The sequence below is a fragment of the Lampris incognitus genome, chromosome 5 (genome assembly GCF_029633865.1).
Source record: "Lampris incognitus isolate fLamInc1 chromosome 5, fLamInc1.hap2, whole genome shotgun sequence".
NCBI lineage: Eukaryota > Metazoa > Chordata > Actinopteri > Lampriformes > Lampridae > Lampris > Lampris incognitus.
In genome coordinates this window covers 19,793,751-19,812,666 of record NC_079215.1, presented here as the reverse complement: position 1 = coordinate 19,812,666, position 18,916 = coordinate 19,793,751, and the positions used below count along the sequence as shown (strand labels likewise).

The 18,916-nt window shown below is 43.0% G+C and overlaps 1 protein-coding gene across 1 annotated transcript in view; it reads left to right on the top strand.

Annotated features, from left to right (window-relative positions):
* Nucleotides 1–2,532: 2,532 nt before the first annotated feature.
* Nucleotides 2,533–18,916, top strand: part of evpla (envoplakin a) — a 29,291-nt gene continuing 12,907 nt past the window's right edge. Inside the window, exons 1-10 of the mRNA XM_056280240.1 lie at nt 2,533–2,661; nt 10,432–10,531; nt 10,908–11,062; nt 13,253–13,376; nt 13,747–13,878; nt 15,583–15,624; nt 15,839–16,000; nt 16,341–16,448; nt 16,733–16,828; nt 17,662–17,772. Of these exons, the coding sequence (XP_056136215.1) occupies nt 2,603–2,661; nt 10,432–10,531; nt 10,908–11,062; nt 13,253–13,376; nt 13,747–13,878; nt 15,583–15,624; nt 15,839–16,000; nt 16,341–16,448; nt 16,733–16,828; nt 17,662–17,772 (1,089 nt within the window). The 5' untranslated portion in view covers nt 2,533–2,602. The remainder of the gene's footprint in view (nt 2,662–10,431; nt 10,532–10,907; nt 11,063–13,252; nt 13,377–13,746; nt 13,879–15,582; nt 15,625–15,838; nt 16,001–16,340; nt 16,449–16,732; nt 16,829–17,661; nt 17,773–18,916) is intronic.

Genomic DNA, 18,916 nt, shown 5'->3' with positions numbered 1-18,916 from the left:
TCATATTTGTGTAAATCCAAGTGTAAAAGCAAGTGTGTAAGTGCAGCATGGGAGGTCCAAGTGATGTAGTTTATTTAGTTGTGTGTGTTCAGGATATGGAAATGTTGGCTTCATTGTGTACATTCTCCCTTCATGCAATTGAAATTGCAATTGAAATACTAAATGACATTTCTGTCTTCGGTCTTTACACTTTACAACACTTAAACCGTACCCCTTGCATTAACACCCGTGCATGGGAGATGTAGATTAGATGAATGATACCATTCCATACCCTTTGGCTATACACAATCCATGGCATTGTTAAAAGGGCTATCTTAATCTTCGAAAATAGTTTTAAAATAGTAGTTTTGACAAGTGCCACCCTAATTAAATGACTGACCCCAGCTGGCCCCCCCAGTAAAAAAGTCCTGGCTACACCTCTGTACCTGTGTGGTGTTTGAAGCAATAAATGCACCCGTTGAGACTCTCCACGTTTCGTCTTTATTAGAAATTTCGAGGGCAGCTACGAAGATATTTTCTTTCACCTTTAAAGTGTCCAAACAAATCCGTCTTTTGATAAAAGTTTGTAATGTACCAGCTTGCTTTTCTGGGTCGTTGGTTATCTAAAACCACAATTCAAACAAGCTAACGTTAGCTTCGTTGAACCACTGCAGAAACAGCTACAGAGTCCAATCAGGGTATGATGTCAGTAATATGTGCCGTTAGCTACTCAATAGAACTTTTTTAGGGCGTTTGGGTAGCGTAACGGTCTATTCCGTTGTCTACGAACACGGGATCTCCAGTTCAAATCCCCGTGTTTCCGCTGACTTGGTCGAGCATCCCGGCCGTGTCTGTGGGTGGGAGGCCGGATGTGGGTAAAAGTGGGGTAATTGGCTATGTACAACTGGGGAGAAAAAATGGGGGGAAATTGACCTTTATTACAAACATGGCCCCCATCTTTCTCCACATCTTAGGGTAAAAATCATTTCTCCCCATTGCCTGCAATGTCAAAAATCCAACTTTCTGTCACCTTACATTCAATCTGTGATCACTTATTTTGTGTTTCAACACAGCGTGTAACATAATACAGGCATTGTCAATGACATAACTTTGTTTCAGTTGTCAGACAATTGCATGTCTACAAAAAAGTGATTTGATCAAGGGTCACAGTATGATAAATGACTAAAATCAAGGCTATTTCAAGGCTGTTAGCATTTTGTTACCCTCAATTAAATCACTGGCTTCTTAGCCGTGCAGTCATCCGGCAACTGAAACATAAAGATATGTCAATGACAACACCTGTATTGTGTTATATGCTATGATGAAACACAAAATACAATTGGCCTTTTAACATTGTGGTCAATGGGGAGAGCCGATCTTTATCCTGCTATGATGAATTTTTCCGCTTCCAGTGTGGGAAGATGGCGGCGCAAATTCACGTTTGTGGTGGCCTCACCCAGTACCGTCCATGCAGTGTCTTTGTCCACATCTGCGTCTAAGTTTGTCTTCATTTGATGGCTGGGAGAGCTGGCACTCGATCGGCTGGGAGAGTTTGGTCTGCTGCATCCTGTGGGCCCAGGGACCACGGCCCTGACTGGAACTACGCCCGAAAAGGAAACACCAAGGGCGGTCTGACAGGACGCGGAAACGGGGCAGGCTAAGCTAACCACTAGCCCATGCAGACCAACCGTTCCAACAGTAATCCTGGCTGGCATTCATTCTCCTGGACAGTGATGTTGTTTTCTTTTTTTTTCTTTTTTAGTTTAGATATATGTATGTGTTCTTGTAGTTTTTGGATATGTGTTTTTGTCTTTGCATTGCACTGCTGTGGGCTGGGGGAAACAATGTTTCATTTCATTTCATGTGCGGAAATTAAATTACAAAGTGTTTCTGATTCTGAATTGGAAGTACATTGGCCATGTTTGTGAAGAAGGTCTATTAGGTCTACTATGCAGTCAATACTAGACCTACTTCCAGTTACAACCTAAGACAATGATCCCATATTGTCCTGTTGACAACAAAGATCCACAACTGTCGTGCTTCACATCTGAGTCTGTCGTGAAGGGGAAACAAAATCTGTTATACTGTTCATTAATGACAGTGCCATTAGTCTGTCAATAACCTATTAGCCATGGTTGTATGGTTCTCTGTGGCACATGGTTGAAGAACACAGCACCGCTTAATTTCAGAAATTCAGCGTCTGTCCACCCAAATCCTGGAAATGTGGACATCCATAGTAATTAGAGGCCATTATGTCTCTATTTATTGTCAATGAGTAAACAATGAGGCCTGATGGGCAGGACCGGAGAAAGGGAGGGGAACGTAGAACAAGTCAATCCGGTTCTCCGGAACAAGGTGGATATCTGGGTGGCAACACACCTGTTACTTGGGTGGGCGGGGCCAGCGGGGCCAGGCAGCTCTACTTTTAACAATGCACTGATGTGAGGTAACACACACGAGACACAGACAAGAGGTGGGAGTGTATATCTGTATCTGCATATGTGTTTGTATGTCTGTGTTTGGAGTTTGTTAGAAACTAAGCTGAGAGCCGGAGGGTGAAGAGGACACAGACTTGGAGGGAGTGAAGATCTTGGCATAATCACCCCCACCGCCGACCATCAGGATGTTTAAGAAAAAGGACAGTAAGGAGAATACCGTAAAGGTTGCCGGCAAGCTCAGCAAGTGAGTTTTTTCCCCAAGTGTGTGTGTGTGTGTGTGTGTGTGTGGGGCGCTATATCGGTCAAGTCTCTCTTCCTCTCCCCTTTCTTAATGTTGAGAAGTGTGTCATATTTCCTGTGTGTGCTGTTGTTTTCTATGTGTCTTTGTGTTTTCAGGGTTCCTCCTTGTTTCATTCATTTTATTAGAGTCTTCTTCACGTTGGAGATATTTGAAAAAGGGTTTTTAGAGAAGTTGTGCTTGGTCTTTTGTTGGTGTTTGAGTTTTGTTTAGTTCATCCTCTTGGATAGCAAAAGCCTATGGAGATATTTGTCATATCTATTTGAGCTGGTTTTGTGTGTGTGTGTGTGTGTGTGTGTGTGTGTGTGTGTGTGTGTGTGTGTGTGTGTGTGTGTGTGTGTGTGTGTGTGTGTGTGTGTGTGTGTGTGTGATTGTTCTAGCTTCAGAAAACATTTATTAGCGGAGAGGAACACTAGCACGAACAGATGCCAAATAGTTTTTAAATGTCAAAATCTGACTTAATGGGCCCCCTTCCCTCCTGACCCCAAAACGGGGCCTAGTTAAGTTTTAAGAAGACAAACATAAAAAGAAATGCAATAAGTGAAGATTGGTTCACTAAAACAAATACCACCAACATCAAATAGTGACTTCACACAGCTTGCTTTGCTTAACGCCCAACAGGATTTACTTCCAAACACCCGTTTGAAATATTTCTAAACTGCCGACTGCATGGTCACTATTAGTAGTAGGACATAAATGTTTAGGTTAGCGACCTTGTTTGACAGACGGAAGGAGATTGTGACAAGTCGGAGGTCATGACATGTGGCATGCTGCTGAGGTGTGATGAGGGAGGTGCAGGCCGTGGCGCTCAGCCAGTTTCTATCTCTGTTGTGGGCGCTGGCTCCCAGCCGCATTACGGCATGGATGGGAAACTTAAAAGGAATGTCCTCTCTATTCTTTAATCATTAAAAAAAAACCTCATCCACCTGAGAAAGATAATACTAGCTAGGGGTTTATCAATCCATTGATCTGGATCGATGTATTGATCCAACGATCCAATATCATCGATGCAAAGTGAAAACATGGATTCATATGATCATCTTTAAGATGCCTCTAGGATGTCACAATTTTGAAGCTTAACATCTCTAAACCACAGCACACAGATAGGATCTTGTAAGTCTAAGGTGAGGAAGCAGAGATGTGCACGGTTTATGTTCCTAAATGAAATGTTATCAACCTAACCTAACTGATAAAAAACACATGAGAAATGTGGCACTTTATAGTGAACAACAGGGGGTTTATTTTCTATTGTTTTTATTAAAAAGAAGAGGTTGTTTTTCATTTAAATGTCTGGAAGAGGTCAGTGATAAAATTGTCAAATCATGTTTTAGTTGCTTTTTGTGAGTTGATATAAATGTAACTACTACTACTAATGGCCGTTAGGGGTCGCCGCAGCGGATCATCCGTTTCCATTTCTTCCTGTCCTCTGCATCTTCCTCTGTCACACCAGCCACCTGCATGTCTTCCCTCACCACATCCATAAACCTCCTCTTTGGCCTTCCTCTTTTCCTCTTCCCTGGCAGCTCCATATTCAGCATCCTTCTCCCAATATACCCAGCATCTCTCCTCCACACATGTCCAAGCCATCTCACGCTTGCCTCTCTTGCTTTGTCTCCAAACTGTCCAACCTGAGCTGTTCCTCTAATATACTCGTTCATAATCGTGTCCTTCTTCATCACTCCCAATGAAAATCTTAGCATCTTCAACTCTGCCACCTCCAGCTCCGCCTCCTGTCTTTTCCTCAGTGCCACTGTCTCCAAACCATATAACATAGCTGGTCTCACAAGCATCTTGTAAACCTTCTCTTTAACTCTTCGTGTCATGTTGATTGCAGGCCCCTGAGTTGAGTCGAATGGAAATCATATCATGGTAGACTTTGTGATATCAGCAAATATCGTATTGTTGTCCAAAGAATCGATATAACATCGTATCGGGATGAAACTTGTGATTTACACCCCCATTACTAGCAAGTAAAATTAATTGCTTGACATTTCTGGTTTTGGGCCTAAGGCTGCACAATTAATCGTATATTATTCACGATTTCGATATTGGCTTCTGCAATTAGTAATTGATTGTGGTGAGGACCAGTCGTTGCTGCTAGTTTTAGCTAGCTCTTGTGTGCAAAAAGTAACATTTTGATCAGAAGATTTGTACATGTGACTGCTTATTTATCTTTAGGTTTATAAAGTTTATGAAATATCAACGTGAAACAGTTTTCTATTGATTTGAAATGCTCAGTAAAACAATTCCGTTCCCCAAAATGGATGCAAATTTGTGATAAATAATTGTGATCACAATATTAAGCAAAATAATCGTGATTATCATTTGAACCTTAATCGTGCAGCCCTGGTTGGCTCAGAAACGTGGAGGCTTGTAAAGTCACAGTTAATGGGAGCCAGTGGTACCGGTAGGCTGAATGCAGAGACGGTCGTTCATGAATGGCAGTCACGTGGAAAAAAATGTAATCTGCCATCTAATGTCAGTAGACAGCAGAACCTCACATGTTTGTAGTGAACTTTACCTGATCACCTTGAGCAGCTTATGGCATCTTGACAGGTGTGTGTGTGTGTGTGTGTGTGTGTGTGTGTGTGTGGAGGGTTGTGTTAAGAGTATATAGGTGGGTGACATGAGGCCCTCATTGCTGTCGCTCATGGATCACAAACCCAACCATATGGGTGGGACCCGCGTGTCCATTACATCACAGAATCACAGCATGTGTCCATTTGTTGAAGGCAACACAATTACCCAATAATGTCTTGGAAAAAAAAAAAAGAATACAGACTTTGTACTCGGACAGAATTTGAAGATGGTAATCCAAACCACATTCCCAGCATTCAAGGGCTTTTTCAAATCTTCAGGGAGTTTTTCATCAGAAGAATAAGTAAAACAGTGCACTCACAGTGGCACTCATTCTCAACATTTTAATTTTCATCTGAGCAGCATCTCTTCCAAAGGGCTTCAAACGAACAAGGCCCCCCCACTTCCAGCAATGCCCTGAGCCGGTGTTATTTGTAACAACACACGATACTATCATCAGCATCTCAGATCCCCCCGGTACACCTCCACTCACACTCGCAACTATCCCGGAAAGTCAACACTCGTCCTTGGGAGAATGCACCTGAGATCAGAGATAGGGAACGCACACCTACGCTGTATACAAATAGACAAACATGCAGAACCACACACAAGAATGAGGGAATAGGCATAGGCATACACAAACACAGAGAAAAAGATCACAGCCCATCACTCAACTCCTCTTTTTGTAATTCACATAAAGTCCTCCTGGAAGCAGGTATCTAACCTGCTAACTAGCTGGAGGAGATAGATAGACCTCTCCTGCCACTGTCATCCTTGTTCTACTCAACCCAAATCCAATTAATCATTCCCTACTGAGTTCATCCACTCTGATCCTGTAGGAAAGGCAATTTCACATCACTAAGAATAACCTGAAACGATCTCCATTTAACTTATTCATAACTTTTACCCTAACCCCATGACATTGCAAACTAAATTGTTGTTCTTTCAAGTCCTTACAAGTAAATGGGGCAGATTTTGTGCCACAATTGGGCATGTATTAGATTATTTTTTGATAAGACTGACTGACCTTTTTGTGTGCCACCTAGCCTTTTAGCTGTAGCACTGTGTTAGCTGGTGGAATAAACTTGCAGTATGAATCAGCAGACAGGTCCACACACAGACTGGGCTTAGCAAGATGTTCATCCAGAATTCCTCATCAGAGATGGCTAAGTAGATTTTAATGAAAACTACTCGTACATGCTTGTGTTTTTGTCGCATGTGTACAAACAGCACATACCTGCTTTTCCTGCGGGGTGGGCAGGAATAGGATAGGCCATTGTCAAATCTGCTATAAGGGAGGAATGTCGCTGAGCGCAGTGCGTCAGACAGACAGTCGGGGAGGAGAATGAAAGAAAAGGTTGTTAGAAACATGTGTCACGCCTTCATAGCGTGATATTAACTTCAGGCCCCAATAAGGGTTTCCGGATCCTCTCCTGTTTTAGTTCATGGTAAAAATGCACAGGGGTGTAAAACAATTGCCCTTAGCAATGTCAAATTACACTTTTTGTGTTTAAGAATTGCTCTTTTATACATTTCTGGATTATGTGAGATGGATTTTAGTCAGTTTTGAGGCTGCATTAAGAAATCCTGAACAATTGTTAGCTCAGCACAAGCTGTATTTGCCCCTGATGTCAACCAGCTAATGAAGACAAAAAGAAGAAGAAGAAATGATTGAACCTCTTCAAAAACACAATCAACAACTGAACATAGAATTTGTTTACAAGAATATTTACATTAATTTAATCTTATGAGAATGATTAGCACAGAGTGAAAATGAAAGCACTGACAAGTGGCATAGCAGGCAAAGGCACACTAGGCAACATCCGTACCAAGGCTGTTACCTAAATAATTCTCAAAAACTCACTAATGTGGAAATATGTAATATTAGTCAAGTCACATTTATTTATAAAGCACATTTAAAACAACCCACGTTGACCAAAGTGCTGTACAGACCAGAGCAGCTAGCAAACACACAAATACAAGAAACACTGGCATAGACAACAAGGCACATAGCTCGTAGGCACAAATAAAAATCACATGGACATAGAAACAAGCCAGGAATCAGCCGCATCAGGAGGATTCAAACGCTAGAGAATAAAAGTAAGTTTTGAGCCAGGACATAAAGGAGTAGATGGAGGGGGCAGATCTGACATGGAGGGGGATGCTGTTCCACTGCCACCACAAAGGCATAAGTTTAGATGCCAGTGTTGAAATCTGTAATAACCGTGTCATATGTAATTTCTACTTCTGTTGCTCAATCTATTTTAAAGGATGAATGACCGGCAAATAGGATCCTAATCTCCATTCATTTTCCCTGTAGGTGAAAATATAGTATGTAGGGATCTGTGTGTAGTCTGAAAGCCCCAAAATGACAACATGTTAATGAGCTATTCAGCTAAAATAAACATGGACTTTAAATGTACCTCCAAGCAATGGTATGCAATTAGTGTTTATTCTCGCTTTTTTTTTTGTTGCAATTTTTTTATTGTCATGTAAAAAAGTTCAGGTATGTGGACCTGTGTCAACTTGTGTCTCCGACAGTTTGTTCACGAATCGGTTCCATTTCATTTTGAACCACAAATATTCTCAATTGGTAAAGCATCATTTTTTCTTTTCTTCTTATGGAAAATAATGGAGTGAGTACTGTGATGTGCTGTTGACTTTCTCTCTTTATGTGGCTTTAACCTTAATCATTATTTTCAGACTGATATAATTTGAATTGGGTTGTTTTAAACCCTTTATTATTTGTTTTATTACTCCCTCCCGCACATATTTTCAGCTTATTCACTTGGTTTGGAAATAGATAAAGTGGTTTTGGTTAAAAGAGAGAACAACAACGCAAACAAGCTTGCAGTTAGCCTGCGTACATGTTGTACCAGCCATTTGAGATCTACTGTACTTTTTGTCCTTGTTAGATGCACTGCGTTACTTACAATAGGATAAAGCAGTGTGTTGAGAATGAGCGGAGAGACTGAATAGATGAGGACCACACAAGAAAAAAGAAACTTGGCATTGCTCCTTTATTACTCCCGTATGCCTTTCTGGCTCACATTCATTTTACTCTTTCATGGCTCTTGTATTCATTTGATGAGTAACCTGTTTGCAAAAGGTTTGAATCTATAGCTTGTTATCCGTCATGGGAAAAGCCATGGCATTTTCCATTTAAAACGAACCCAGTTGGCACAAAGCCATAACGGTGACTCATAGATCATCTGCCGTTCATATAAAATGTATTTGTTATTGTCTTCTATTCACCAGTCTCATTTCTAACTCAATTACCTCTAGCTGTATTCTACTTTTTTCAATTCTATTTACAACCCCCCCTTTTTTTCCTCCCCAATTGTATCCAGCTAATTACCTCACATTTCCAAGCCGTCCTGCTCACTGCTGTACCCCCTCTGCCGATCCGGGGAGGACTGCAGACTACCACAGGCCTCCTCCGATACATGTGGAGTCGCCAGCCGCTTCTTTTCACCTGAGAGTGAGGCGTTTCGCCAGGGGGATGTAGCGCGTGGGAGGATCACGCTATTCCCCCCAGTTCCCCCTTCCCCGTAAACAGGTGCCCCAGCCAACCAGAGGAGGTGCTAGTGCAGCGACCAGGACACATACCCACATCTGGCTTCCCACCCGCAAACATGGCCAATCGTGTCTTTAGAGATGCCCGACCAAGCCAGAGATAACACGGGGATTCGAACCGGCGATCCCCGTGTTGGTAGGCAACAGAATAGACCACTACGCTACCTTGACGTCCAATAATCCTGTTTATATTTTCACCCTATCTTTTTCATGCAAAAAAAAACATTTTCTTTCCAAAGCCACAGTCTTTCCTTTAAGTTGACTTTATGTAGGCGAGCCAGCTGCGTGCAAGTGAAGCCATCACTGTGCATTTTTACGTCCAACCACTGGCAAATAGTGGCGCTGATAGAAAGTGATGTAGACAACTACGGAGAGAGCAACAGACACAGTCATGTGTTGTGGTATGTTCAGCATGTCGGGGATGCTCAGGGTGTAGCTGGTAGTGGGAAGGGACGGCATCCACCTTCATGCTGACCATCAGCCATCCCATAAGTGCAAGTTTGTGTTTTGGTTGAGATGATCTACTGGGTGGTATTTTTGAGCATTGACAAAACCAAGATGGTTGGAAAGAGCAATGAAGAAGAAAACAGAGAATGCAGAACAGTAAAATACACACCACAGTTGTTTCGCTTGCTCAAGTTTGCTGCCGCCAGATCTGAGAAAGAAAACACTGATGTTAAATAACACCACAACAGTGGTTTCAGTTCACTTTCACATTAACCCAGGTGTTTTATAAGGTCTGCGGTAACCTTTATTGAGGTTCTGACAGTGACTCCCAGAGGATAAATTCTGAGTCTTATCACCAGCCAGTCAGACTAGCTTGGTCTAGACAGAAAGGCACGAACTGAGGAAGCCTCTTGGATGAGAGGCGAAACATCTTCACGGCTATATAACAAGTCCAGTTGCACTTGATTCAACTCCTTTGGATAACCATGACCTGGATGAATGAGAACATTCACAGACTTTATTGAGGTCTGTGCTTCTTTGATGACAGAGTTCTCAGTCACAGTTGTCATTCACCAAGTGTGGTCTTTTTCTAATGTTGTTTGCACAGAAAGCAACCTTTCCAGTCTGTGCGGTTACGCACCATTCTGAAATTAAACCATGAAAGGTTTAGGGCCCAGTTTTGCAAAACCACAGTTTCAAAAAGGCATTTTATCGAAAACAAACATTGAATAAACAGAGACTTGAAATGCATTTGGGAATTCCAACCATCCTCTGTACTGTGGATCATTTGTTGAAAATAATAACTGGATTTCCTGGAATGCAAGCAATTACTATTAAAAGACTTTTGATAGTGGATGAGCTGGTTGGTGGTTGTGGTTGGCGGTTGGGTTTGCATGTGATGCACCCAAGCACATGATTTGCATGCTTAGTATCCTGTATCCGTTTGAATATAGTTCATGGCATTAATGACAGAGAAGTGTGCATTCTGCTTGAAAGCCACCACAGTTGTAGTTCAGGGTCTGTCTTCTCACCATTGTTCTTCAGCTGTTAACCTTAACGTTCTTAACCTTAGCCTTTTTCAATGCACAGTTTGACCTTCGCATTTTGTCTCCTTAGGTCCCAAGCCAGCAATTTGGCCTTGCTGATTGCCCGGATGCAAAAGAATGCCGACCAGTTGGAAAAAGATGTTCTTCGGGCTGAGGAACTCCTGGCTTTGGTTAGAGACACACACACACACACACACACACACACACACACACACACACACACACACACACACACACACACACACACACACACACACACACACACACACACACACACACACACACACACACAATATTGGCGTTTCTATACTTGTGAGGACCCTCATTGACTGCATCAATTCCTTAGCCCACATGCTTAACCTTGACCCTTACCTTAACCTAATCCTAATTCTAGCCCTAACCATAACCCCAAATCCTAACCCTAAAATAGATCATGAGAGAAGTGAGGACTGACCAAAATGTCTTCACTTTTCAATAATGTCCTGCTTCTTTGGTTTTATTCTTTGCTTATTCTGAAGTCCATGTGCTGTTGATGAATTTCTCCAGGAGGCTGAGAATGAAAAGAAGGAGCTTCCCTTACAGCACCAGGAGGAGATATCAGATAAACTGGGAGAGAGCGAGGGCCTGCTGAAAGACCTCTTCCTGGATGTCGACAAGGCCAAGAAGCTTAAGCATCCCCAGGCCAAGGATATTGAGAGCGAGTGAGTTTGTTGTGCAGTAAATCCTCAGATGATTAGAATTGGACAGCCGACACCAGTGGGTATTCCTCTCCGGGGGTGGAAAGCGATATTAATTTTCACCCAACTTGAAGCACAGCACAAATGAGGAGCCTGGGAAACAGAGTTTTGTTTAACATTAATGACAAATTGAATAGTGGGTTCTTTTGTTTGTTTGAGTTTTTTAGAGATGAAAATCTACATTTTTTATGAATAATACTGTCATGTTTTCTGACAGTATTTGGGCATCTCAATTATATGGAGATGATGCACGATGGTTTAGGATTCATGTTTGTAAAGGTGTCTTATACGCCCATGTGTTGAAGACCACAAGGTGGCATGACACTTAAATATTCATTCATTTGTATAGAGATTGAGTAGCCCAATGTTGATTTGATTTTAGCCTTTGTCATATGACTAAGGTATGATAAATACATACATGCAAAGTTTTCTATCTTTCTACAGCATCTAGATTGATGTTAACTTAATTGAATTAAAGAATTGCCATGCTTTTTTTTAATTTTATTTTTTAACCTGTGCTATCCGCAGGTTTGGCATACATCACGGGGAATTTGTATGTCAGTGTGTCCTAGACAGAGTTAATCTGCAAGTGGAGTTCCGGTTCTCCACCTGCGAAGGCAATCTTTATTAATTATCAAGAACTGTTTATAATAACTCCATCCTTTGGATGATGTGTGAGATGATGAGCACAGGGTTTTTGTTATACATCTATAGCCCCCACTGGTGCCCCTCTGCATGTCTGGTCAGCTAAACAACCAGTCAGCATCGCTTCTCCAAGAGGAAGACAATCCCCACAAGTGAAACAAGGCAACTTGGAAATGAAAAATGGCAACAAGTATCTGATAAGACAAAGACATTGAAACAGATGCTGACATGTGCTTGACAAAACAATTAAATTGCTATTGGTTCAGAATAGCAGTTATAGCAATAAAGGAGAAGACAAGAAAAAAAAGAAAAGAAAGGATTAAGAATAAGGATGTAATCCAGAATGTTTCAGGGGGTGACTAGCAGTGTGTATGTGCATGAGGCATGCCCACCTATGTGTGTGTGAAATGTCCACCTTTGAGTACACGGGATTAATTCAAATAAATTCTTGTGTCTGAGATCCGTGACTTATCGTAGTAACTCTGAGCAGCAGGCAGGCTCTGCAGCCACCCGCGGGCCCCACAGTTATGCAGACACCCCATGGACAAGAGAACAGCCAGAGCCCAAAGCACCACAACCCCAGAGGAATACTGAGTCCACAGGGGGGCCAGGAGCCTGCAGAGCAACAGGCCCGCTTGTCCCTGAGGAGCAAAAACCTGTCCTCAAAAGCAAAAGCCAAGCCTGCACTCCAGAGTTGCACACCGGCCACCAATCCCTGCCACATCATAGCCAGCTATACGTCCCATCCGGCCACATGGACTGAGCATACACCCACATAGCCGAATACCCCGACCCAAGCCACCCAACAGCAATGCCCCCAGGTACTGAGAGAGCCCCGCCAGCACCTGTAGACACCCAGACATATGGTCCCCCCCATTGCCCCCTGCAGCTGCGGTGGCCATCCCAGAAATGCCAAGCAGCTGGAGCAAGTCTGACGGCTGCGCCCCGCCCCATGGCCCATACCCATGATGATGAGTCACCACCCAGGGGCCCTGGAAAGCACCCGGCAGCACTCATCACAGCCCCACTGGTAGGGGGCCCCCTTGGCCCACCCCCTGAGCGACCCCCCACCCCACCCATCCCAGTCGTCCCAGTGCTTAATGTGCCCTCGTGACGTGTATGTAGTTAAAATGGCTGGGTGTGGGAGTATGAGTCATCCAGGCTCATCAGACCCAAACTGCTCATACCCCTCCTGCTCTGCCAACCCTGATCTGGTAGTGGATATTGTTTGGAGTATGCCATACAAATTTTTAATTTTCAGGGTTATAAAAAGTGTATAAAGATATAAAAAGTTTGATGAAAATTTTAAACCCTCAAAGGAAGTGCCCTTACTGGTGGGAGTGGAGCACGTTCAAACTGTGCAACAGCATGATGTCCCAAATCACCTAATAGTAACATCCAATGTTCATTATTTTAATCTGGCTCCACCTTAAAGTTAATCACATCTAATTGTAATTATAACAAATTTAATATTTGTAATGTCCCTTCTCATTTCCCAATGGACTCCAGTGTCAGTCTTCTCCATAAGCGCTGGCTGAAGGACTACAGCTTCTATCGGGAAATATATGATCAAGTGAACGATGTGTCTCTGATGCCCAGAATCGACTGGGCTCCTCTACTCAACCAGAAGCAGGTATGGCAATGTTCTCAACACATTAGGGATTGTAAAAGGAGATGAGTTCCGTTCTGTAAAAAGTGTGATATCCTGGATTAGGAGAGAATCCCACTTGGCATACTCTCATAGTACTGTTAGGGATTTTGGATAAAAGTGTACACACACACAAAAAAAACAACACAAGTTTTGTGATAAGTAAGACAGTCAGGTGACATGGTCCTGGAAGCTCTTTGCAACTACATCCTGATTTGAGATGCCTCTGGTCAAGTCACATGACCACGAGAACTTTGTTAAGATATATTTTGGATATATTTTGTTCTCAGAATGAATGCATGTTTTCTGTACATATCACTAATACTGCCAGCCTGAATTTGGTTGCCGTTCTCAGAAAGAGGTCAATGCAGAAGAGTACGGCCCCACCATGTCAGACCTGGAGAAGCAGATTGCCTCCCACAACATCCTCCACAAGGAGATCGAGGCCTACAGCTCACAGCTCAGCCCCAGCTCAGCTGGCAGCAAGGTGTGCAATCTCTCCTCTTCAGGTTAATAGCAGTTTCTAAGACTGAATAGGACAGAGGTGTTCAAATCAATTGTGTCTCAAATGATAGGCTCTTTATCAATGACTGTTCTCTGGTTGGTCTGAGCACCTGGCACTTTTGAAAAAAGACTACATTTGTCTAATTTAGCATATGCTTTTATCCAAAGCAACTTATAAAGAGAGTCAGAAATTATCAGACATATTCCTGTGTCATCCTACAGACATCTTAGGGTGCCAAATAGTAATCAGTATCATAGCAAAGAGTGCATGTCATGTTTATGACAGTTAGTGTATGTACGCAATATTTAGATCACCAAGGGAGACGCAAGTAATAAAGGATTCTAAAATAGTTGGACAATGCCACAAATCAGGATCACAGTCATGCTTATAGACCAACTGGATTAATGTAGGTCTGGGAAAGGGAAAAATATTCGGTCTTTCATAAATGAAACAAGTAAGTCTATACCCCTGATGGAGATTAGGAGTTTATTTGAAGATTTTGGGGCCAGGTGAGATAAAAGTCTGGAACTGGGGCTTGGCCCTCCTGAAGTGGGAATTTATAGCAGCTGCCCAGAGGTAGAAAGAGGAGGGCGAGCAGGAGTGTACACATTGATTTGGGTATAATCCCTCAGCATGGATACTACAGGGTGGGGGGTGGAGGGGTGGGGTTGTCTCATCAGCATATCATTAGCCAAGGAGAAATACAAATCTCATCTCATCTCATCATCAGCCGCTTCTCCGGGGTTGGGTCACAGTGGCAGCAAGCTAAGTAGGGCACTCCAGATGCCCCTCTCCCAGCAACGCCCTCCAGCTCTTCCTGTAGGATCCCAAGGCGTTCCCAGGCCAGATTGGACATGTAGTCCCTCCAGCGAGTTCTGGGTCTACCCCGTGGTCTCTCCCCAGTTGGATGAGCCCGGAAAACCTCCAAAGGAAGGCACCCAGGAGGCATCTTAATCAGATGCCCGAACCACCTCAACCGGCTCCTTTTGACACGAAGGAGCAACAGCTCTACTCCGAGCTCCCTCCGGATGTCCGAGTCCCTCACCCTATCTCTAAGGCTGAGCCCAGACACCCTATGAAGGGAACTCCTTTCAGCCGCTTCTATCTGCATCTCACCCTTTCGGTCACTACCCAAAGCTCATGACCATAGGTGAGGGTTGGAACAAAGATTGACTGGTAAATTGAGAGCTTCGCCTTCCGGCTCAGCTCCTTCTTCACCACAACGGTCCGGTACAACGTCCGCATTACTGCTGACTAACTTCACTCGTGAACAAGACCCTGAGATACTTGAACTCCTTCACTTGAGGCAACAATTCATCCCCAACCCGGAGGGAGCAATCCGCCATTTTCTGGTAGAGAACCATGGCCTCAGACTTGGAGGTGCTGACTCTCATCCGGGCCATTTCACACTTAGCTGCAAACCGCCCCAGTGCACGCTGGAGGTCGCGTTCTGATGAAGCCAACAAAACCACATCATCTGCGAAGAGCAGAGATGCAATCCTGTTTTAATTTTTTTTTTTTTTACAATAAGCAGAGCATTTATACAGAGGGTATGCATTCATATAATATCTCAAAGGAGAATAAGCAGTCTGTGATGTTCCATAGTAAATGTGAATGTAAATATATTTTGCAAATGCATTACTAGCCATGTTGTTGTCATTTCACTCGGGTGATCTTGTCTTTTAGGAGGAATATATAGCCATCAAGAAACAATACAACAATCTGCTGGTGAGTTGTGACTAATATTGTATATAAGTACGGTATTAATTTGACATGCTGTTAAAATTTCAAAGTGAAAACAGTCTTGATTATAGACTGCAGATGGGCAATTATTTAACTTCTATTTGAAATTAAATGTCTCATGACAGCTTTGGTATGTTGTGTATTTAGGTATTCTCGAGCTTTACGACATTATTGTCATGTTTGTGTTTTTTTCCCCCAGGACAACTCCAAGTGGCGTCGCCACTACCTGAGCAGCCTGTACGACTACATGCAGGGCTGCAACAAGGAGCTGGCTTTCCTGGGAGAAGAACAGCAGAAGATTAAGAATCAGGACTGGAGCGACCGCATGGTGGACCCGCCTGATGTCCGCAGGCAGTATGAGGTCAGGGCTCACAAGTCACAGTATTTGCAAGATTTATAATATCGTGATATTTCAAAAATCACAATATGTTTCAAATTTGTACTAAAATAACATAATGTTGAATCAGGAGGTGCTTACTGATTTCCACCTCTGATGAACACCTTGGTTTACATGGTATGTCAGGTCACATGAGCGAGTTGAATTGAACAATGATGCAATGATGGCAACATTGTGGCGATGTCAGTGCAAATGCCATTGAACCAATGCACTGTAGTGTTGCATATACATATACATATGCACATGCTGATTAACTGCACTGTGATGACAGCCAGTATTAATGGTGAACCTTTGATTCCATCAGAACTTTAAGAACAACAGCCTGCTGTCACATGAGAGTGAGGTGAACAAACTGCAAGACGATGCAGACCGACTCGTTGAACTGAAGCACCCTGCCAGCTCCACCATACAGGTATCTACCACCAAGCATTAGCATTAAAGATCTTAACGCTCCTCCAGTAGACCAAAAATTGCTCATTATCTTAAGTAAATTCTCCAACCACTCCTCCCAGTGTGTGTGTGTGTGTGTGTGTGTGTGTGTGTGTGTGTGTGTGTGTTGTTTCCCAGTAGCTTGTAGAATACCCTGGCAGAAGTTACATTATAAGATTGTACTGAAATATAGCTGACATATATGTCAAATGACTTGCAGATTCAGATCTCCTGTTGATTCCTAACATTTGACTCTTTTCATGTCAGGCTCAGAGAGATGCAGTGCGGAACGAGTGGCAGAAATTCCTCAATCTCTGCATTTGCCAAGAGACACATCTGGACAATGTGGAGGATTTCAAAAAGGTGAATACTATTTGCTCAAATACTGCCATCAGTTGTACATGCCAGCTGTCACCATACACTCAGTACACAGGCCCAGCTCGTTGTTTAATGAACGAGTTGAACTTGTTTCCTCAATCTTTGTTGTGTTTGTGGCTTTGCTGTTTAATAGAACAACACAGTCTGTCACAATGTGGGTGTGAGTCACTGACTAATGAAAGGAGAATGTTAGCATTCCTTGCCTTTTCTCCCCCCCGACCCCTTTTCTCTGTAATTGTACCTGGCCAATTGCCCCCCCCACTCTTCTGAGCCATCCCAGTCGCTGCTCCACCCCCTCTACCGATCCGGAGAGGGCTGCAGACTACCACGTGTCACTTCCAATACATGTGGAGTCGCCAGCTGCTTCTTTTCACCAGACAGTAAGGAGTTTCACCAGGGGGACATAGCACATGGGAGGATCACGCTATTCCCCCTGGTTCCCCCTCCCCCCCGAACAGGTGCCCTGACCAACCAGAGGAGGCGCTAGTGCAGCGACCAGGACACATACCCACATCCAGCTTCCCACCCGCAGACACAGCCAATTGTGTCCATAGGGACGCCCGACCAAGCTGGAGGTAACATGGGGATTTGAGCCTTCGATCCCCATGTTGGTAGGCAACAGAATATACTATGACGCTACCCAGATGCCCCATTCCTTGCCTTTTCATGACAGTGCTATCTTACGTGTCATGCAAGCAAGCAAAATTTTCATGCACTACATGTTACATCACAGTCAGTGACATTGAAAACATCACTAACAAAGAAGATCATACAAAGTCATTCTAATGATTTATTATGTGTTACTTTGCTGTTTTCAGTACCAGCTAGACACAGAACAACTGTCCGAGACCCTGACCATGCTCAACAAGAGCATGGACCCCAAAACCGTCAGCAAGAGGAGCAACTCTGAGAACTTGCTGCAGCTTGAGGTAAAGAATAGAATAGAACAAAAAAAGAGCCACTTTATTTTTCCAAAGGGACCTTCGAATGTAGCAGTTAGTTTGAAGCAGATACATAAAATGTGCTAATGAATTATATTAATATCTTGATACATTCTACTTATGTCATTAAAAGTAAATTATAATTGTACTAATAAATTCAACTCATAATTATTACAAGTGAATCATAATTATTCTTATATACTAATAATCTTGTACTTTCATATTAAAATACTATACCAGTGTACTACACTACTAATATATTGCTAATACAAATGCTATACTAATTAATATACTTTACTACTACTAGTACTAATACTACTTTCAGCTGCTCCCATTAGGGGTTGCCACAGTGGATCATCCGTTTCCATTTCTTCCTGTCTTCTGCATCTTCCTCTGTCACACCAGCCACCTGCATGTCCTTCCTCACCACAGCCATAAACCTCCTCTTTGGCCTTCCTCTTTTCCTCTTCCCTGGCAGCTCCATATTCACCATCCTTCTCCTAATGTACCCAGCATCTCTCCTCCATACATGTCCAAACCAACTTAGCCTTGCCTCTCTTGCTTTGACTCCAAACTGTCCAACCTGAGCTGTCCCTCTAATATACTCATTCCTAATCCTGTCCCTCTTCGTCACTCCCAATGAGAATCTTAGCATCTTCAACTCTGCCACCTCCAGCTCCGTCTCCTGTCTTTTTGTCAGTGCCACCGTCTTCAAACCATATAACATAGCTGGTCTCACAAGCATCTTTTAAACCTTCCCTTTAACTCTTGCTGGTACCCTTCTGTCACAAAATCCCTCCTGACACTCTTCTGCACCCACTCCGTCCTGCCTGCACTCTCTTCTTCACCTCTCTTCCGCTTCCCCAATCCCCATTACTTTGAACTGTTGACCCCAAGTATTAGAACTCATCCACTTGCAGCACCTCTACTCCTTGCATCCTCACCATTCCGCTTTCCTCCCTCTCATTCAATATACTTTACGAATACTATTTTACTATGCTATACAACCTATTCTAAATTACTATTAATACATAAAAAACTTACTATATATGTGACATTAAGTAAAGACAAAGAGCAGTAACAATTTATTAGCTGCTTAAGCAAAAACCCACACAAAGCTGTTTAGGGATCT